Source organism: Centropristis striata, chromosome 3, assembly GCF_030273125.1.
Source record: "Centropristis striata isolate RG_2023a ecotype Rhode Island chromosome 3, C.striata_1.0, whole genome shotgun sequence".
NCBI lineage: Eukaryota > Metazoa > Chordata > Actinopteri > Perciformes > Serranidae > Centropristis > Centropristis striata.
The window spans coordinates 31,591,636-31,614,915 of record NC_081519.1 but is presented as its reverse complement, the minus strand read 5'-3'; the positions used below and the strand labels follow the sequence as shown (position 1 = coordinate 31,614,915).

General features: G+C 38.6%; 1 protein-coding gene across 1 annotated transcript in view; it reads right to left on the bottom strand.

Annotated features, from left to right (window-relative positions):
* Positions 1–2,901: 2,901 nt before the first annotated feature.
* lhfpl4a (LHFPL tetraspan subfamily member 4a) overlaps positions 2,902–23,280 on the bottom strand; it is a 35,024-nt gene continuing 14,645 nt past the window's right edge. The window contains exons 2-4 of the mRNA XM_059329177.1: positions 12,792–13,028; positions 10,351–10,367; positions 2,902–3,515 (exon numbers count right to left, since the gene is read on the bottom strand). Of these exons, the coding sequence (XP_059185160.1) occupies positions 3,462–3,515; positions 10,351–10,367; positions 12,792–13,028 (308 nt within the window). The 3' untranslated portion in view covers positions 2,902–3,461. The remainder of the gene's footprint in view (positions 3,516–10,350; positions 10,368–12,791; positions 13,029–23,280) is intronic.

Sequence of the window (23,280 nt, the reverse complement as noted above, 5' to 3'; positions counted from 1 at the left end):
TTAAAAATTTAAGAACGTCCTAAGTGAGAAAACTAAGAAGTTCCTAAGACATACGACAATTCTTAAGAAACATTCTTAGGAACATCTTATTTTTTTCTTAAGAATTTTCTTAAGTTTTATCTTAAGAACAATTTTGTGAATCCGGCCCCTGCTGTGTCCGTCTGTCTGCTGCAATGTTTCATCTAGTCTGCCTCATGTACGTTGTGCTTTATTCACAAATCTACTTCCATTGCACCTCTTGTTTTTATTGATAGACCAATTTTTCAACCTCAGCCAGGAAAAATATTTTTCTGTAATATATATATATATATATATATATATATAGGTCAGTGGTCATAGCATAGATTTTATTGACAATTTTAATCAGTTTGGGGACCGTTCTGCACTCTTTAGTACTGACGGAGTCCATCCCAGCTAGCTGCTAACATGCACATGACTGACTGTTTACACTTTAAGGTGAAAAATGGCCCCGGGCAATGTCAGATCTGTGTCCAATAAAAAAAAAATCCTATGAAATTACTTTTTCACCTCCCATAATTTGGATTTCCTATTTTTAGCAGAGACATGGACTGGGGATGAGTCAGCAGTTTTTAGTGAACCGTCTTCTTCATTAGCATCCCTAGGTATACTAGCAGAAGGGGTTGAGTGGCTATGGTTTCAACAAATCAGTTTAAATCACCAACACTTTCTTCTGGAAGCTATTCTATATTTCAATCTCAGACTGTTGAAGCATCTACAGACAACTATTAGAAGTTCAACTATCTTGAAGTTTTTTAATAAAGAGATTGAAACCATTGGATCACAGTTCACAGCCTGCACATACCTACAAACCTTAAATATATATTTTTAATTTAGATAATTGAGTAAATCTTCACATACATTTTTTTTCTTTATGCTCATCTCAAAATGGTACTTGAATTAAAAAATAATGGGAAAAATGTCCTGGCACAACTATAACCACTGTACCTGAACCACTACCTGAATAGAGATCTTTGACCTGTTTTTATCACATTTCAAAGCACAGCACTGAAACAGCTCTGTTGAAGGTGACAAATTATGACTGATTTTACTATATCTCAGTTCCTCCTTCCACATTGTGGATCATAGCATCCTTTTGACATGTCTTGAAAAGTGCATTGGACAGGGGAAAGCGCCAACTGGTTTAGTCATATTTTAGTCATGGGACATTCTCAGTAGCTGTAGGTCAGTTTTTAGCCTCTGCCCCCATCACCCATGGGGTCCCTCTTGGTTCAGTCCTGGGTCCACTTCTATTCTGTCTGTATATGTTCCTTCTTGTAAACATTATCAGAAAGTATTTCTATGTTGATAATTCACTGATGTACCTCCCACTAAAATCTAGGGATTTCCTACAGCCTCTTCTGGACTGTCTGAATAAATTACTTCAACTTAACAGTAACGAAACAGAAGTAAATATCTTTGGTCCCTCTAAGTCCAGAGTGCATCTTGCTAGTGCGTTATGCCATGTAAAGTCACATTTAGAAAACCTTGGTGTTATATTTGATTGAGAGCCAATTCTGTTCTTCCGGGAAATGGAAAAATAAATTCATACCTTCACCAAGACTGGTCTATTGCAGTTCCCTATACTCATGTCCCTATATTTATGTCTTTCCCAGTTTTCTCAGATAGCCTAAAGAAACGCTGCAAGGATGTTGACTGGTCCTAAAAAGTGCAAGCTAATCACCCCAGGACCAGCCTTTGTTTTCCCATTCAAAATAATTTAAAATTTAGTTTGCTCAATTGAAATTGAGTTTTGTGAGACATAGCCGGGGACAAGGGAAAGCAAAAAAAATCTTTTGCTTTTGTTATTTTGTCAGTTGCTTTTGTTTGTGGAGCTTCACATAAAGTGTGTGTGTTGTTGAGCGGTCTTGACTGAGGTGTGTGAACAGCTGTAATTTCATGCCAAAAAACTGAAACTCACACTGTGCTTCTGGGTTACTATCACATTGTTGGAGTATCTGAAAGTAGCAATCAACTACTAGCAGCATCGGCTTTTCAACGTACAGTAAAGTTCTGAACAGTGTTATATACTGCGACACAGCCCTTTCTGTGTTTCTGCTGTAATGTAAATATACCTTTAGCCATCAAGCTACCAAACAAATGCAGGCATAAGAATAAGTTGTCTTGCACCCAATTTACAGCATTTGTATCCATTTGCTTGGTGACAGTATTGTTGTTGGATTGAATTTAAACAACAATAACAACAACATCAACAACAAAAAGCATTTGCGTTTTTCTTGCTTGTTTTCCAGCCTTTGCATTCAGCTTCACCTTCCATTCAAATTGAAGCATATGGGTTTAAAAGCACTAATCTCTCTACGTAAAACGGGTCCTGTGTTGAATATGAGCAGGGAAGCATGATGTGCATGATTTCATTAGTCCTGATGAAAGTCTGTGCTGGCTCTCAAGGCTAGGCTCTGTGCTCTTCAGCTGGTGGGCCTGGATAGTGCAATGGCCGGTTAGACTTAACCGAGTCTGAGCCCCGCTGAGTGTTTTGAGTTTCAAGCCTGAGATAGATGCAGCATGCAGGGCCTTCCCTAGAGGCGCAAGTACAAACAAAACCAAGTGAGACCAGAAGTGGACACAACCCGAAAAAACATACTTCAAAAAACAGAATGTAGTGAAATGCAAATGAATGAAGGAGCTGAGGACAGGAAGGGCATTTCTCTCTCAGCTTGTTTGTTTCTCAGTCTGGACTGAAGGATGACGAGTTACGAAACAGTATGTGGAAAATCTTTTTCCATGATTTGATAATGAGACAAGTATAACTATTCCACAGCTCACAGGGATGTTTCATGTATGAGGACAAAAAATGTGTCAATGAGTCTCTTTCCACCCTGTTTCCATAGAAACATCTCATTTTGATTTTATTAAGTAGTTTCTAGGATCAGACTTTGTCGTATACAAAGAGCAGTTGAAAATTGGACTGGAAAAGACTTCAAAATGACGGGCTGTACAAAATCATCATTTTCTCTTTGTTTTTTCCCTTGTTTTGTCAGAGGTAGCACCTTTGTGCTTTTACATATGCACTTTATAATGTTGCTTTTGAAGCTGGAAATAGCTTTTTTCCACTCAATAAAAATATGCATCTTTTCAGAGAAGACACCTGCAAGCATAATTATCATTAGCAATAACTTATAATCTTTTTTATAACAACATTAACAGACAGTGTATGCTATGAATTCTTTTATCCCAGAGTTTGATCAAGCTGATCGTCATACTTCCTATCAGGATGTATTACTCTTCCAATATATTGAGTTTGCCTTTGTTAGCTGATTTCACTTCAGTCCTATTTCACAGAGTGCTGGAGTTTGGCCTCCAATTCTGGATCAAGAGGCTGGGCTCAACCTGAAGAGCTTCAGAGAGAAGAGGGGGAGCAAGAGCACGATTGATGGAGGGAGGGAGGGAGGGAGGGAGCAGGAGGAGGAGAGGAGGTTTGGTTATCAATGGAACCGCTGGACTCCAAATCTTGGATCTTTGATGTCCCGGATTTCAATCTAGAAGTAGAACAGAGAGAGGAGAGACCGTGTCAGGACAGCTGCAGCAACATGTTAGCTGAGAAAAAGAAACAGTTGTGTTTGGGGAAAAATGTGGCCAATCAGGGGAGAAAGAGAAGAGGGGGTGAGACAGGAGGGAAGAAGGGCTGGGACTCACTCATGCCCTGTGTGCTTTACACAGTACACTAGAGTACTGTAATACTGTACTCTACTACGAAAGCTGAGACTCTTGTGTGATTATATTAGCCTAATTTAATTAATTTCATTGCAGTGAAAGCATTTCTTGAAACTTGACCTCACTGTATAAAATGAGTTGTTGGATAGGATAATCACAGCCTCATGAAAATTTACAATGACAAACAAGAGAGCATTCCGAGGATGTGCAGCTTTCCTAGACATATTGACAATATGGGGCTATCTCAGCAGTTTACACAACAGAAGTGCTCATTATCCAATTGCTGAAAATACAGAAATCTCCAAAATATTTTTTGTAACCAAATCACTGCATAGATTTTTTTTAAGGGTTAGGGTTAGGGTGGGAGCGTGTCTATGTTCCCCGGGTCCTATGTTCCCCTCTTTGTATGAGACCGGGGAACATAAGACCCTTTTCCCTGCATTTCCCAAAAAGGGTCCTATGTTCCCCAGTTTGTTACTTTTTCCACCATTACTGCCAAATCCATGGCAAATAGGCCTATGTAGGCCTACGGGCTGTTTGACGCACATATGCAAATAGGTCTAGACGAGGAAAGATTAGATCAGGGGTGGCAAACCTGCAGGTCTCGAGCTAACCCTAACCCTAAACCTAACCCCGCAACAGTGGGGAACATAGGACCCTTTTGCAGAAAAAGGGTCCTATGCTCCCCGGTATGTATTGCTACAGGGGAACATAGGACCCTTTTTGTGAAAAACGGGGAACATAGGACCTTTTTTCCCCGAGCGGGGAACATAGGTCCCGGGGAACTTAGGGATGACCCCGTTAGGGTTAGGGTATTGACAAAAATTAAGCACTAAATGTTTTGAATATCAACCAAAAATGTTCCACAACAACTTAAATTTATGAGACATTATTGAGAATGGACTTCATATACTCCATATACCTAATAATGTTGTAAGCCCTTATACACTTTCACAATTTTAACAAGTTAATTATTTGCTTTATTAATTAATTTACATGACAGTTTTATGATTGTGAAAACTTGACACTACATCTCAAGTTAATCTTCAGGTTCCCAGCTTTCAGATGATGTACACCATTTCTATCTGGCATTTATTGTTTGACCCTTATTATTGACCTCATATCGCCCCCTCAAGATCTCCTGTATCCCAAATAAAAAGACAGTACAATGAGGGGTGGACTGGAAGAGGTAAATTGTGTAAACGGTTAAGTTAAATGGTCCTTGTTAGGACCTTGTTATTGACCATCCGGTAAGTAGCAAGTTTCTGTCATTGTGCCTTTCTTATTTGATTATCTTTTAATCTTGAATTCTGAATAATAGTTGGATTTCTTGTTAGTATAAATCAACATGACATAAAAATATTCCAACTTGACCCTTCTGTACATACAATCCATCCATCTATCAATTATTTTAAACAAATACAAAAAAGCATACCAGGATAATACTACATTTAAATAAAGAGTTGTTGAAATGGAGTCTGGAAATGTGAGAGAAAATGTATTAAAGGTGTGACCTTTCACGCCCACTGCATTAGTATGTTTCTTTATGTTTGTTTTTCATCTTGCCGGCTAGCACTGACTCATATGTCAGAGCTCTTCTGCCGCCTCCGTCACTTCTATCTGCAGCCAAATGGAGTAAAGCAGCCGACACAGGAAGGAAATCAAGTGTAGAGATGTTTATCAGAAATCACAAACTGCAAATAAAGACGATGTAATAAATTGGCTTGTGCAAGTCAAACATAATCTCGTGGGTCCAGAGCCAACCACTGGGAGGCCATAGTTAAACTCAAATAAAGTTGATCAGAGCTGGAAAACATGCATTAATCTCTATTTTTTATACGAGCATTAGCTGAGGAATATGTGTTAGCTGGTAAGCAGTGCAACTTTGTAACAACAAATATAGTAGAAATTGGGGAGAGTCCTGGGCAAAATAACAGACTGGCCAAGCTAACTAAATAATAAAAAAACAACAACACACAATTCTGAGCCTAAAACCAAATTGTGGGTCAAAAAACCATACAAGATCGAAATCTACCTACACCTACACTTTACTTCATCAACTTCTTTATTAGCAACTGGACTTGTCGTGGAGATCCTTATGGTTGAACGTATTAACATTTAAGACATCGGTAACACTTTAGATTAGGGAACACATATTCAACATTAATTAGTTACTTACTTATTAGCTCTTAATTAGTCATTATTGAGTAGTTATTAATACCTTATTCTGCATGGCCTTATTATCCAATCCAATCCACTTGATTTGTATAGCACATTTAAACAACAGAAATGTCTCCAAAGTGCTGTACATAGAATCAACAATAAAACAAACATTTCCATATAACAATCAGCAATAGATAATAAGTGTATAAATCTAAAATGATGCTATAAATAAAACAATACAATCAAACAGATAAACATAGTAAAATGTACTATTATTATACAACCAGTAAGCCATTAACTAAGAGTTTTCCCTCGATAACCTCAGAATGATTGCTAATTAGTAGGAAGTAAGTTAGTTGTTGGGTCACTTTGTGCCAATGTTCGTCTACCAGTGACCCACTTGTAAAGTAATGATTGACATTACAATCTACCAATGGTTTTGATGGTTTCGTACACCGATATAGAGACTTATAAAGTCCATACAAAGTAAAGCATATTAAGATCATAACTCATATACAACAACTTCCTTACTTACTACTAATTAGCAATAATTCTGAAGTTATTGAGGGAAAACGCTTAGTTAATGGCTTACTGGTTGTATAATAAGGCCATGCAGAATAAGGCATTAATAACTACTTAATAATGTCTAATTAAGAGCCAATAAGTTACTTATTTGCATGCTAATAAGCAACTAATTAATGTTGAATATGTGTTCCCTAATCTAAAGTGTTACCGAGACATCTTGTTGGTGAGTTGAACAGCTTGAGACACAACAAGTCAATATGTTTCAGAGGTGGGCATGTCTGGGCATGTCCCTGGACAGAGCAATGGTACCCAACATTGGGAGAGTTAAAAAGGGGGTTCAGTGCAAGAAAGAAGAGGACAGCCATCTATGCATGCAAGGGCTACATGCTGCATAGCTCGATCAACACGTCATATAAACTAATAATAAACACTGGTTGGTCTTACTCCATCCATTCGTAGAGACGAGCCAAGCTGAAGCTAAAGGGAAGAAGCAGTTTTAAAATAAGGTCATCATGGTTTAGTTCTATCTACGAATTTCTGTCAGCAGAAAATTAACAAAGCATGTATGCTGACCATGCAAACTGTGTGTTTCACATTCTCAGTAGTTCTAACATACACACTGGGAGCTGCCCTGTTCTTTTACAGGTGGTCCAGCACATCCACTGGTACATGTGGTATAACTTTCTTTCACTGTTCGAGAGAGATTCAACCAAAAAGCTCATTCAATTAAATCCAGGCTATGACCACCCCAGGAAATTATTACTCAAGGAGGGAACAAACCTACTTCCAACAGGGTTCGTACGGGTGCTTGAAATCCTTGAAAATGCCTGAATTTTAATGTTGAATTTCAAGGTTTGAAAAGTGCTTGGATTTTGGATTAAGTGCTTGTAAATGCTTGAAATTCTTACTGTATTTCTCTTGCAATCTGACTATAGATAACCGCATTTTCAGTGGAAAAATATATATAAAGTGAATAGCCTATAGCCTATCTGAAATGAAGAGCGCTCCGCCTGGGTCTCGCCTGCGTCTTCTTGTTTCTGAGATGTTTCTTGTTGCTCTACCCTGTATCTTCTTACTGAAGGGAGTTTTTCTAATTCATAGTGGATGTGAGGGCTCCTGAAGTAGGCCTATTTGTTGGGCTTTCCTCCTAGTTTGGGTTGTGTGTAGTTCACCAGCTGCCGGTTGATGATTTTTGTGAGCTTCCTTTTGTTCCTAGCCTTGTTTACCCTAGATTCCCATACCAGTATGTTTTATGAGATTAGCAAACTACTTTTAGTTGTTAAAAGTGTAATACCATTGCTGGTGGTATGGTTAAGTGAAATTACCCCTTTTAGTATAGAAGTACTCATCTAAAAAATGCCATTCGCGGGGCGTTCCCGGTGGCACACCTGGTAGAGCGCGTACCATAGAGGCATTGTCCTCGTAAGCAGGGTTCGAATCCGACTCGGAGCCCTTTCCCGCATGTCTTCCCCTTCACTCTGTCCTATCAATAAAGCCCAAAAATGGCCAAAAATATCTTTAAAAAAACATGCCATTCACAACCGTTGAAAGGTACTGGAAAAGCTTGAAAATGGACCTGGAAAGTCCTTGAAAAGTGCTTGAATTTGACCACTGAAAAAGTGTACGAACTCTGTTCCAGTAAAAAGATACAATGTATGTATGTATATAGATGTGTTAAAAGATTCATGCAGTGAAAGTTGCTCACTGAGAGCACACACCAAAATCTGTTTACAGTGTTCACTCTTCCACATTTTTGAGCATTAGAGTCCCACTCTGGCTTAGCCAGCTGACCTCCTGCCAACTCCTTGCAGACATGAAATGCCATAATATAATTTACTAGTGCACTTTTTTTTTTTTGCCTTAATAGATCAAATTGTGACAAAATGATCCATTGAGTGTTTGTGATGCTCAGAAAAACAATAATATCTGTCCCGATATGCTCAGGGCCAAGTCAGCTGGGACTGGCTCCCCCGGGAAACCAAGTTCGGATCAAGATTATAATAGTTTGGGATTTTTCATTAGTTTTAGTTTTAATTTCGTTGCAATTTTTTGTTTTCAAATTCAGTTAGTTTTAATTCATTTTTAGAGTGAGTTTGCTAGTTTTAATTAGGGTTTTTTGGGGGGAAAATGCTTTTAGTTTGGTTTTTATAACTTTTAGTTTTTTGTAATGGGGTATTTGTTGGATGCCAGATTCAAAAAAGTCACAATAAATGTTTCCTTTATTTCCTTTGTCTTAACCATCTCAGCCTCAATAAGTTTATTAAGTCATAAAACCAGTTGGATGAAATAGATTTCATATCAACCAAAAAGGTTTACATATGAAAAAAGTTGACAAAGACGAAAACGAAGGACATTTTCACTATAATTTTAGTTAGTTTTAGTTAGTTTTGTATGCACACAATACAGTTTCAGTTAGTTATCGTTTTTTTATTTCAATTAATGAAAATAGTTTTTCAATTCTCGTTTTATTTTTTCGTTAGTTTTCGTTAACTATAATAACCTTGGTTCGGATGAGCAGTTAAGGAAAATAAATGAAGGAATTAATTCATAGGGGTGTCCCCGACTAACAATTTTACATAGTAGAATATGATAATGATTAATATGGTCGACTGCCTATCATCAACTGACCTTCAGACATTTTGCTCTGTAGTCTATGTGTAGACCTTCAGGTGATCTCTGACCTGGTTGTCTTTTTTTGACAACCTATGTGGCTGTTAATATTCCAGAATTCAGGCCAATTAGAAAAACTACCTGACATAAGTTTTAAATATCTAATAATAGCTATTATATTATAGCTAATAAGTTAAATGTTAGACATTAGATAGGTGATGACCTGTAAGTGCTTGTGTTTTGGATGTTATTATCATACGGTCAGTGTTGTTGTTAATTTTGACACTGCTCCAGGCGTGCTTCAGAGGCAGCAGCAATATGTGTGTATGTTAATTTGTGCTATAGAATGTAACACATCGTGCAATGTTTCGGTCTCCTAGTCTTTTGAAACATTATGTTAACCAAAAGCGCCAAAGTCCCCAAAGTCACCAAAGTCACCAAAAGCACCAAAGCATGACTTCTTCATCACATCCAGACGTAAAAACAAAGCAGTGTCGCGCTCTACTGTAAATTTACTGTAAAAAAAGATTCAAAATCACAAATTATGTTGGACTAAAAAAAGACACAAAATTACCAAAAAAGACCAGAGTTGGATGACAGGATCACACACAATCACAAGATCACATTTGTGGTTTTTCTTTGTTTCATTTTGGTTCAAAATGTTGATCCAGTAAGTCCGAATAAAAAATCAATTATTATCAGGTCATATAGGTGAGGTTGTGCTGAAAAAACCCCCCAACATGGCATTTAAACATTTTAAAGTGGTGTATACAGGCAGGACTCCATAGAGTTAAGATGCTGTTTACAGGACAGGAAAGGAACAAGGCAAAGAAGCAAAAACAGATCCAAGTTCATCAACTTTAATTAAAGAAAAACCTGTTTCCATATTCTCTTCATCACCAACTTACAACTGTTTCCAAGTGTAAACAAGTTTGTGCAATATTTAAATATTTATTTTTTTAAATATTTAATTTAAATTCTAATCTTCCATTTATTTTTTAAATCTTATTTGCCAATTCAAAACACACACACAAACAAGTGGAGGGAAACTTAAGTACACTGCTTCTTTGCTTGGGATATTTGACAGTGTGGAAGCACAGAAAGTGCAGCCGACAGCCAGGCTCAGCTCGCTCACACACACACACACACACACACACACACACACACACAGTCTCACTGCCTTGGAATTTCCCACACACATCTAATGCAGAGTGTTTTGCACATGAGACATGCATTATCTTGTACAGCACTGTGTCTATGTGTAGGTACAGTGTTATTGCATGCATTACCACACACAGACCACTCATAACCATGAGACCACACAGTAAAACCACAACAATAACAACAAATAGGTGAACTTACTCTTGACACAGCAAAATCTGTAAAAAAGCACAATAAGAAAGATTAACTTTATTTGCACAGAAACAAATTGTAATTTCAATACAAGAGCTGTAGAGAACACACACTAAAGTGTGTGGGAGGTGTGTAGCTGGATTTAAAGGCAATTATTATTAAATGTGTGGACTCGACAAAATGATTGCCTGATTACTGTCATGTGTTTAGCTGTCATGGATTAAAGTAAAAAAAAAAATCTTCTGACTGAAATTTTATTTGTGCTACAACCAAGTCACGTGCAGTGTGTGAAACATGTTCCAGGTTACTTGACACCTGCTTAAGAAATACTACTGCATAAGAATTCAGCACCAAATGCAGCCATCACATTTAAATGCTCAACAAATACTGTTTTACAGGAGGATTTTAAAACAGCTGTTCTATTGCATCTTGCAGTTCAATTATTATTATTTTTTTTGCAAAGCTTGTCTTCCCTCTCTAAAATAATTAAGCATCTACATAACTTTTCATAACTGTTATTTTCCTTATTATTTCAAGTAAACCTTATAAGAAAGTAGAAATAAAAAAAATACATCAACAAACAGCCCCAGGATTAAATAACAATGGGTGCAAATCTCTTTAGTGCTTTGTCTTATAAAAAAAAAATTAACAACAAACAGAACAAGCATCAAACAAACAAAACCAAATTAGCGATCTCTGTTTGTTTACAACAAGCACCGGACACTCTGTGCACAATTAGTGATGCCAGTTAATTCACTATCACTATGTTTATGATCAGCGGTGAAGCTGTGCATAATTAGCCATTCTGCTTTTGGTTTGCAACAGTTGCGTCTCCGGTGTTTAATCCGTCACGTATGTGATCACGGATCACATCACAAAACTGTGGCTAAGCGATTAAGCGACAATCGAAAACCACACGTCATCTCCTGAGTCTCATAAATCCCTCTGGAGCCTCGGAGATACAATGAGCGGACATTTGAGAGACATTTGGCGTGGCCTGAGTCATTCAGCTGCCTCTACATTTTGGTTCCTGTTGAATCCTAATTCATGATGGTGCACAATTGACCTTTCAGACATAAACACAAACTAGGAAGAACTTTGAGGATTAAAAGGTGCAGTTGTGTGTTATGACAAAGTCAGAGTTTTTATCTTTAATATCACATGCTTGTTTAATGACTATGCATCTATGCAAATGTTGATGTATGACACGGCTCATGTTTACAGACTTACGGATGCAAAAGATGCTTTGCAAAGAGAGATAGGACTAGAGAGAGATAGAAAAATGGGGGAAAAACTAAAGAACTTCGACAGACACTGAAAAGAAGTGAGATGCAAACTGTGAAAAAGAAAGACATAAACAGACAGAGACATATACAGTGAGAGGAAACCACAGCCTAGTGCTTTTGGAATCTGGCACGTAACCATGGTAACTTCCACCATGCACTCTGAGGAATTGGGGGAATTCATTCTTTATTTCTCTTAAGGCAGATCGACAGTCTTTATCTCCTCTGATGCAGCTGCTGTCTCATCACAACACCAGTGGTACACAGAAAGAGCAACATGTAATACAGCAGTTATAAATAACAACCACACAGCTGAAGAGTTCACTTTAATTAAACATTGTAAAATAAAATAAAAACTGTTGTTTTTACGGTAAAAAAACAGCAGCTGTGGTTGCCAGAACTTTACCGTAATAAATACGGTGCAACTTTTTCTAATATTACGGTAAAATGATATTAGCAACGTTTAAGATTAAGCCATTTTATTCCATATCTCACCATAAAAAAATAAAATGTTTTTCCATCAAAAGAAATGCTGTTCTGCCATATAATTGACAAGAAAATACTTACTTATACTACAGTATATTTTTGTTAGAGATATGGTGTTTAGCACATTTAACAGTGAGAAAAAGTATTTTAACAAAAAATAAATGCAAAAATTGGATGATGCTTGTATATATGTTACAGTATATTTTTGTTACAAATACGGTGCCAGTGTATTTTACAGTGGAGTAATGTATTTTTTTTTTAAACTGTAAAAAAAACAACTGTTTTGGCTGATATATACATTTTCAGTGTTTCATTGTTAGTGAAAGTGAATTAACTAATTTATCATTTTACGGTCTTTTACTGTCATGGTTTAGTGTTTTTTCACCGTAAAATCATCAGACATTTTTTGCAGTGCAGACAATAGACCGAAAATAGGTGGAAAAAAACTATGAATACTACAAAACGACGTATACTACAAAATGACGTATCCGCTTTCACGGCCTTAATGGTAGAATAACGCAACAGCGCCCCCGGTTTTAATGGTAGAAATGTGGTTAATGCTTTCCCAGCTTAAATGGGTTAACAGGACTGGACTCAGAATGTCAGCTTTTTGTATGTGTAGTTTATCATTTTGTAACCGCAAGACACATTTTGTTTGTGTTCATTTTTTGTAGTTCTCACCTTTGTTGTCAAGCTTCAGCTCCTCGTGCAGGAAGTCACTCTGCCGGTTGCCGAGCACAAACGCCAGGAAGGAGAGGATGAGGGCGTCCAGGATGCCGATGATAGCCAGGATGTAGGCCCAGCGAACCGAGCAGTTACCCAGGGTGTACTTCCCCGTGTCCTCTCCGCACATGTCCCGGATCACCTCTGAGTCCCAACCATTGGGGAAGATGACACAGCCAGTCACCAGACACACAGCTGGAGGGCAGAGAGGTAGTATGGAGGAATGAAGAGGCAGAAGAAAAGAATGGATAGCAGTAGTGAGTAGAAGGATTGATGAATTAATGTTTGAGTATGGTGGTGTGATGGATAAGGTTGTCGCATATAGAACAGTGTAATGATATTTGGTTTGTGTGATATTGGAATTTGCCAGTGGTGTGTAATAATGTGCAGAGCGATGGGTCAAAGTGACAGGGTTAGATTCCATTGAAAGGCAATGCAGGAATGAAAATCAATATGGGAAGGGTTGAGTTGTAGAACAAAGCAAGATTGAAAGTCAGGCCAATAATACAGGAGGGTGAGGCAAAGAGGGAGAGAAAATAGGTTTAGGTGTAAAACAGCGGGCGGGCGGGCAGACGGTTACATGAAGTTAAAAAGATGAAAGTGAGAGAAAAGAGGGGAGGCAGAGGAGAGAAGACAGAATATTATTTTCCCATATCACTTTGGGTTGTCTGCTGCATTGGTATTCCCAGTGTCTGCCTCAGCCCTCATTCTCATCTCCTCTGTTCTTCTCTCCATTCATCAGTACAGGCATGTCTTTGAACTGTGAGAGATATGGAGAGAAAGAACATGCCAACATGAAGGAGAGAGAGAGAGCAAGAGAGAGGGAGAGAGGAAAGGAATAAAGAAAGCATGAACAGCAGCTGGCAGGCTCTACAACCAAGCCAACACTGGAAGAGCAGAGGCCCAAACATTATCATATCAAATATTATTAACACCTAACTGACCATTCTTTGAACATAATTAAAACTTGAATCAATGCTTTGTAAGCTTTTTGGAAAATTGCGTTGACTTAATTGTGTTATTGTCCTAAAGCCAACGCTTCAGACGGTCTCTCTTGGTAATACATGGACTGCTTGAATTGTGAAGCGAAGCAGCTGTTAAACTCAAAATTTGTCATTATAAAGTAAATAATTATTTGTACATTGAGACGAGTGTGCACACAGGCGTCCGCTACGTTCGCTCGTGGCACAGCAAGAATGACCCCTCGCTATTTGATTTCCACACTACACTTCCATCACTACACAGCGTGTGCCTGTATGCTCAACATCAGGAAAATCAGACACTACCTGACTGAACAATCCACACAACTCCTGGTTCAGGCCCTTGTGTTATCCCGTTTAGACTACTGCAACTCGTTACTGCACATCTGGTCTTCAACCAGCCCAGGAGAGCACATGTCACCCTGCTCCTCATCTCTCTGCACCTGCTCCAAGTCGCAGCAGCATCAAATACAAAGCCTTGTCTCTTGCTTACAAGACAGCAACGGGAACAGATCCTACATATCTGAACTCCCTTGTTCAGGTCCACAAACCCTCCCATCCACTACGCTCTTCAAATGAAAAGACGTGTGGCTCCTTCATCGCTGAAGGCCTCTACGTCCCAAACCAGACTCTTCTCCTCTGTAGAGCCCCGGTGGTGGAACAACCTTCCAGACTCCATACGATCTGCTGAATCCCTCTCAATTTTCAAAAAGAGGCTGAAGACAAAGAAAAAAAAAAACCCTGCATTTGCGTCCCAAAAACACACACGTCCTAAAAACCCTTACGTCCTAACAGGACTCAACGTAATAAATGCCATTTATTCTTGCTTTTTCTTGTGTTGTTTCTTGACTTCATCCTTGCTTGTGTTGTATGATCTCTCAAATGGACATCGCTTTGGATAAAAGCGTCTGCTAAATGACATTGTAGATCTGTAGAATTTCACTTAACAGTCACAGTCATAGGCGTTGTACACACGTTTTAGTATAGTTTGCTGACAAAAAATGCCCCTCAGTGTGTGTGTGTGTGTGTGTGTTTGCATGGCCTTTACTTTTTTAGTTAAAACACACAAGGTAGATGATTTATTAATTATTGATAATGAAGAAATGCCAGAGGAGTGTCAGAGCAGGTGGAGAGAGGATGAGTGAAAAGTTGGTGGGCTCAGAAGAGAGTGGAACTTTACATCGCAGTGCACATAGAGAGTCCGGCGTTTGTGTGTTATGGCCAATGAAAAAAGTTGCACCGTATTTATAATGGTAAACTTCTGGCAACCACAGCTGCCGATTTGTTACCATAAAAACAACCGTTTTGTTTTTTTACAGTGTTGCTATGTTTCTTGACTTCATCCTTGCTTGTGATGTATTAACTCTTGTTTGTACGTCGCTTTGGATAAAATCGTCTGCAAAATGATATTATAGAATTGTAGAAGAGCGCTCAAGTCACTCTTTCTGTCAGCCATGTTTCTGTGATTATAAAAAAGTCCAAGTTGTTAAAGTAATAAAATCATGCCATAAAAAAGATTTGTTGTTGAGGCACCTTACATTTAGGAGACAGAATTTTGTTGGGGGCAGTTGAGGACATGGCTTGACAGGGTTTGCAGAGGAACTTGAGATAAGTGACAGTGATTGGCAGAAGAGACGATGATGATGATCTCGTCTGTAGGATGACAGTAGGCTGAGATGGGACCGAACAAGGGCAGGGCCTTCCAGGCAGAGAGGAATGATCTGAGAAAGGGATGGGCTCAGAAGAGAGTGTAACTCATGCGTACAGATGGCACTAGGGACAGATGCCCCCCTCCCCCCAACATTTTCCCTACATAAGGTGAGAAAAATTACCGGTAAAAGAGAGGATTAATGTTCCATTAGTAAGACTAATTTACATTGCAGTGCACATAGAGAGTCAGTTTGTGTGGTATGGCTAATGGTGCGTTCAAGGTCTACAGGAATGTCAGAATTTTGGACGTTGTTCTGAGCTCCAAGTTACGACTTTCAGTGTGAATTAAACACACCATAAGGCGTTAAGGTAAGAACGTGTTAGACCCGCCTTCAAAATAAAAGCAAACAATTGTAGCTTTCAAAATAAGAGCACAGGGATGTGTTAGCAGAGTCCACCACAAAATTAACATAATAGGATGCTTGAATAAAACAGAACCCTTATTCTCCTTTACAATAATTTATTAAAAATAACTCCTTGAGTTGAAATCATTTGCTGGCAGCTTTGTCCCCCCCCACTTTAAACATCCCATCTCCGCCCCTGGTGTGACTTATTCTCCAAGCTAAAGTCAAAGTTGTGCAGCAGCTACACAAACAGACAGACGGACAGACAGATTCATTCATTCATTCTCCTTAACCACTGATCTAAACTCAGGTCTGGGGGTGTGGAGACGATCCCAGCTGACATTGGGTGAGAGGCTGTGACCCTCTTGCTGTGACGCGAATGTGCTAAATACTATACCACCACTATATATACTGTTTTTTTGCACATATGAAACATAATAACACATGTTGTGTGAAAATTAATTTTGTTAATTTCACATTTTCCTTTTTTTGTAAGCGATAAAAAAATAAAAAATAAATAAACATAAAAAACAGTTATGAGCATTGAAACCTGTGATTAGCTACGTGCGTACATTAGGTTTGTTCTTCTGATGCTGACATATTCATAATTTTTCTGCAGAATTAATGAAATGCATTCCAAAAATGTGTGTTTATGTATATTTGGATAAAAAATTGTTATCTTGTTCTTCTGTGGAAAAGGCAGGAGTAGTCCCCTGGTGTGTCGAGTGTCCAGCTGATGCCAGGCTGGCCCTGACAGATGGGTCCCTGAATGCCTCATTTACTGGACCACTGCTGCTATTGAGAGTTGTCCACAGACCAGATTAAACCCCGCTGATTTACAGGATCATTGTGTGGGGATATACAGGACTCTAGGTTTTCAGCTAATGTGAGGATAGTGAAGAAGAGTCTCTGAAAGTGAGCTGCAGGGGTTCTGAGGAGTTGATGATTAACATTAGTACAAAGTGGACAGACTTGCAGAATGTAAATGCAGCAAAGATTCTGTCTGGATTCTATCCAAACATAGTAAAGCACTTATTTCACTGTGCGTTAGAGTCATTTTACAAGTGATCCACAATGCACTTACAAGGTACAAGTGAACACCATGATGATTAAATTGATCAGAACAACATAAAAAGAGGCATTAGAGAGGCTAACAGGCTGTAAGGGAAAAAAACTGACAAGTCTCTTCACAGATAATAAGGACACGCGGCGCTTGTGGCAGGGTTTCCAGACAGAAACGTGCTGTAAGCCCATTGTACAGTCTGGCCATAAAGACCTGTCCTACCATATAACCTCAACCTAACCTATGTTAAGAGGGCCTTCTCCAAAATTTACCCTCGGAAAGCTGCTGGACCACACTGTAAAAAAACCATGTTGTTTTTATGGTAAAAAAACGGCAGCTGTGGTTGCCAGAACTTTACCGTAATAAATACGTTAGAACCCTTTTTTTAATATTACGGTAAAAAGATATTGGCAGTGTTGATTTCATGTTTAAGATTGCCATTTTATTCCATTTTTTACTGTATAAATAAAAGGTTTTTCCATCAAATGAAACGCTATTTCGCCATATAATTGACAAGAAAATACTTTATAAATGCCGCATAAATTTAAGATTTTATCATTAAATATTACAATTTATTTTTGTTAGAGATATGGTGTTTAGTACATTTAACAGTGAGAAAAAGTTTTTTTTTTACAAAAGATAAATGCAAAAATTACAGTGGTGGCTTGTATATATATTACATTAAATACATATTACAGTGTACTTTACAATGGAGTAATGTATTTTTCAAAAAACAAAACTGTAAAAAATACTGTTTTGGCTGATATATACATTTATGGTGTTTTATTGTTACTGAAACTGAATTAACTCATTTATCATTTTACGTTCTATTACTGTCATGGTTTAGAATTTTTTCACTGTAAAATATACAGACATTTTTTGCAGTGCAGACAATATACCAGGCTCTGTACTTAAGAACTGTGCAGAAAAATTAAAGGACATTTAAAACATTACTGTCTCAAGAGTGCCATAATACCTGTGACTAAGAAACCAAATCCAACTTGTCTGAATGACTATCGTCCAGTAGCGTTGACTCCAATAGTTCACTCTGGCAATTGTTTGTACGTCGCTTTAGATAAAATCGTCTGCTAAATGACGAATGAATGATAGAATTGTAGAAGAGCGCTCAAGTCACTCTGAGTAAGCCATGTTTCTGTGATTATAAAATAGTCCAAGTTGTTAAAGTAATAAAATCATGAGATAAAAAAGATTTGTTGTTGAGGGACCTTACATTTAGGAGACAGAATTTTGTTGGGGGCAGTTGAGGACATGGCTTGACAGGGTTTGCAGAGGAACTTGAGATAAGTGACAGTGATTGGCAGAAGAGACGATGATGATGATCTCGTCTGTAGGATGACAGTAGGCTGAGATGGGACCGAACAAGGGCAGGGCCTTCCAGGCAGAGAGGAATGATCTGAGAAAGGGATGTGGGATGTAAACAGTCAGTAAGTGTGTTCTCTGTGGTTTTGCTTTAGTCCTGCCGGCTGACAGAAGTGAACAAGACTCACACTTAATAATTAATTAAGCCTCATTTAAATCTGTGTCAGGGATGCTGAGAGGGTTACACTGCCCAGCAGCTAGTCCTCCCCCTGCATGTGTCCTCATGTATGCAGAAAGAATGAATTTAGGATTGTCTGTTCACTCATGTGAGAAAGAAACTGTGTGTGTGTGTGTGTGTGTGTGTGTGTGTGTGTGTGTGTGTGTGTGTGTGTGGCCTGACTTTCTACATCACCACAAGCTTGATCCTATTTGTGAGACACTATTCTTTCCATTTTGGCACAATTTTTTTCACATGGACAAATAATACATATAAAATGTGGAGAATGATCAAGAATAGTATGCTATTTTGTTTTTGGCAGAGATTTGCCTTGCCGCTATCATAAAGATTGTAAAAAAATGCGATAAAGTTTCCCTATATAAAAAATAAATGGAAAACATCTCAAAAACACCACATTTTAGGGCTGTATCAATTTGGTATACTTTAACAGAGAAAAATGATTAAAAGTAACAGGTCACAAGACTTCGACTTTATTGAGCCAAATTTGCCTGGTGATTGTTTTTTAGATGTTTTCAGGTTTTATAATGGATGTGTACTGGACTGTATGTTCTGAGCTAGAGTGGATGTACAATTTTTCTGAACAATTTCTGAAAAACCTGTGCTTCTTCCCAGGTGTGCTTCAAATGCAATTTCTGTCCTGATGATGTTTGGAGATGAAAACCATTAAGTTTATTATTGTGAGGGCTATTAAAGAACATCAAATGTAAGAGACATTTCACCATTATTTTGTAACACCACCACTCATCATCAGATTTAGTAACAAACTGGTCTTTAGTTGTGGAGATAACAGTGGACTTCAGAAGAACCCCTCTCCCCAAACCATACTGCACTGAGTCTTGTTGTGAAAAGCCCATTACAGCCTGGACACAACCTGTTTCAAAGTTTGTCCCCTCTAGTCAGGCGGCTCAGGACCAGATTTGAGAAGAATGGGGACAAGCCGGACAAACATATGTCCGACCGCTTAGGAACCTTGAAATTACGTAAAAAATATGGTGAAAATGAACATATCTATTTGATCAAATAATCATCTAGTGATAGCTTTAAATGATTCCTTGACCCAGAAAGTGTATATTTTGACACCAAGATTGACCTTCTAAGTGGCTTGGTAGATATATTGGTTCTCATAGACTTTATATGGCTGCCATCTCCCATCCGCAATCTTGATGAAGTGGCTCCTACCAAAAATGTAAACCTATAGTGATAGAGAGTATATGGAAAAAATTTGGTGCTTTTGTCCGGCGTGTCCCCTTTATTTAGCTAAGCCGCCTGACTACTAGATGCTGATGATACTAGCTAGATGCTTTGTAACACCTAGATGCCAAAACAATCAGACACAAGAGAACAGAAACCAAGAAAGTTGGCAATGATTCCTCATCGCTGATTGGATACACTGTCTGGCAGTCAGCAACAGTACACACCAGGCTGGATGCCCTACAGCTGCTCACAGGGCGGGGTCATATTACAGTTTGGAGGTACAACAGGTCAAATTCCTTGTTACGTTGGGCACAAGGGTAGAGGTGGGTATGAATCTGGCTCTGAGCCCTTTCTTGCATGTCTTCCCCTCTGTCTCCACCTTTCACTCTGTATCTATGAAGGTATTATTGGTGCAAAAGATTTGAGCAACACTGCTTCACCGGCTTTTACAAATGACCCTCTCCTCTGATTGGCTGTGGGATCAGTCGATCTCAGATCAGCACCCGCCTTTTGCTCCATAGACTGAATGCACAGATAGTCCTGCACCACAGACCTCAGTGGAGAGGTGCGATTTGTGATTTGTAGTTGAAGGAAACAAAATCTGTGACTCGTGGGGAAGATTCGAGCAGTTGTACTTTTGTGAGAAATTATTTCACATACATTGAACATTTATTGCACAAGGTCACATTTAGATATGCACATATTGAAATTTTGTCCACAACTTTACATTGTTTGATACAGGTGCATAAATATGTTTTGCACCAAATACACCACAACAATAGGAGCAAAAATGTGAGTGTGTCAGTTTTTTAATTTGTGACTTGTAAAATAGGATTTGTGCACCTGAATTTGTGAATGTGTAAGTGTTGTGTTGTATTTCATACTCTATGAGTACACAACTCATAGAGTATGTGACTTTAAATGTACTGATATGCATACACAATCACTGTAAACTACAAATTCCACTGCTAGAGGTGCTCAAATCTTTTGCACCAATAATACCTTCATATGTATCTCTCATTATCAAAATAAATCCAAAAAAGGCCCAAAAAACAACTTAAAAAAAACATTCCTTGTTATGTGTTCACATACTTGGCCACTAAAGCTTTTGATTCTGTGTTACTGTTTTTGTGTCCACTTGTATCTTTGCACTGACTTTTTAGAAAAAATGTTTTGGTTTAATTCTGTTTCACCATAGTGCCAGCATACTAAATGATGGTAAAGTGCCTCAATTCCCTATTACAGTATTAGCACGTATATCAATTTTTAATAAACATGATTACTTGTGCTCAGATGTGTTTTGTTTTTTTTACTCAACATGAGAGCATTAGCATTTGGCAGCACAACATATGGACAACAGTTCACCAGATGGAAGAGATATGGATGGATTCAACACATTCAGGTGTAATTGATATGTGAGTTTGAGTATGTGTGTGTCCTCGCTGTTTGCTGTGTTTTGTCTGCTGCTGTGTATTCCTTGGACTTTCTCTGATTCATGTGACTCATCCCATCCTCACAACACACACACACAAACACACTGACTGTCCTGTTCAGTGGCTTTGTGTCTGCTTATTGTCTAGCCATCTGAGCAGGGTCTGAGAACGGAGGCCAGATATATATTTGATACATTCTAGCTCCCTACACCCTCAACCTCCTTCTCATAGGTCGAACCAGTTGCCAGGGCAACCCCACCTCCCTTCTCTTCCTGCATTAGACTTCCTTCATCTTTTCACCCTTATCGCCTTCTCCTCTGCCTGTCTCTCTTTTTCACTCTCTGTCCTTTATCTAGTTCTGTCAGCCTGGTTTTATATCCAGCCGGCTCCTTCTCACTATTTCTTTGTCTTCCTCGTCAGTTGTGTTGTGCTGACGGTTGTAGGCAGCAACGTAACGTGACTGTGATAGGCCCCGGAGCAAAAACATTTTCTTGGGCCCTCCCCTCTGACATGAAAGCTTGCTAAAACAACTTTTATAATGACTTTCATTATCATTGTCACTATGGAGAAGCATTAGACCAGCCTTCATGGCGCCTTGTCCTTAAGTACTTTTTACACTGAACTGATAAGACACGCAGAAACCAAACTTAGACTTACAACAAACTTTAAGAAGGCTCATTATCAATTTGCATCAATAAAAAACAACATAACAGCCTACTGAAGTATCCTGCTGACACAGCAACAGTATGAAAGATTAAGTTCCCGATCACACAATCACTTGCACTTATATGATAATCATTCATCGTCACTGGCTCGGTGGCCATATATGTTCTCCTATTGGTACACTGTGCATTGGCAAGCAACATTTTTTTTTTGCATAAACATAATAATTGAGAGACAATACTCCATTATGTATGTGATTTTTTTTGTTTGTTTAACAAACAAAAAATAAATAAATAAACCTATAAAAAAATAAACCTATTTGTCATTATTATTAGGGCCTCGGGGCAATCGCACCGAGCACTGGGCCCATACAGCAATAGCTGTAGGGACCAGTGCTCGGGGCAAAGCACTACTGTTATACTGTGGATTTTTTCTTATTCCTCTTCCGGACGCAATTTCGTCCCACTACTAGTCCTACAACTTGAAAAGTTGCAGGACAAATTATATATCAAAATGTGCGGTTTCATCGGGATCGGTGTGCTAATACTTTTCTCTACAGAATACGAATTTTTCGCGACGTAAGTGGAGATTTTTAAACGTCTACTTCTCCGGCATAATTTCACCTAGAGACTCCAATTAAACTTTAAACAGTCGACACAAGTCTTGTGTATTGGTGTATTCATTTGCGTTTCGATAGGTCATATAGTTTTTTTATCAATCCCTGTTCAATGACCATGATCATTTTTGGAGAAATTCTGAGATTATAATGGGTGTGTATTGCACGGAATGTTCGTGTCACAGTGTGTGACATCATCGCCAGAGTGTAGAGGGAGAGAAAAAATTGTCAAAAAATAAATTTGAAAACTGCGCTCCAGGCCGCAAATTCCACTCTACAGAAATAATTTATACATAGAAATGTAGGAAAATTTGTCTTCTCACTCACAATCCTCTGGTAAAGCTGTCAGAGTTATAGTTTGGGAGTACGACGCACAGATTCGCCACCAAAACCACCAACAGCCTCATTGGCTCCCATATTAAAAACGCAGGGAGATTTCGGAAAAAGGGAAGATGGAACAGTTTTTTTAGATCGCTCTAACAAAGCTATTTTTTCATTTTTCTTTAAAAAAAATCACATGTAGACGTTCAGGAAGAACTCGGGACGCTCAAAGTGAAGTCGGATCAATGATAGGTATTATGGTTTTGCCAAAAATGCTTTCTGTTCGAGGCCAGAAATTGCAGTCTGTCCACCTCTGCTGTCACTGTCAGGTGTCAGTTATTTCTGTTGATTGCTTTGATCTGATTGCCTTTGATCTTTGATGTGATTACAGTTACAGATACACACACACACACACATGCGCGTAAGCACGCACACTCCTCACACATGCATACACATGCTTCAAACACACGCACGCACGCATGCACGCACAAACGCACACACACACACACACACACACACACACACACCGGCAGTAGCCCCCGTGGCCCTTTCCCCGTGGTTATTA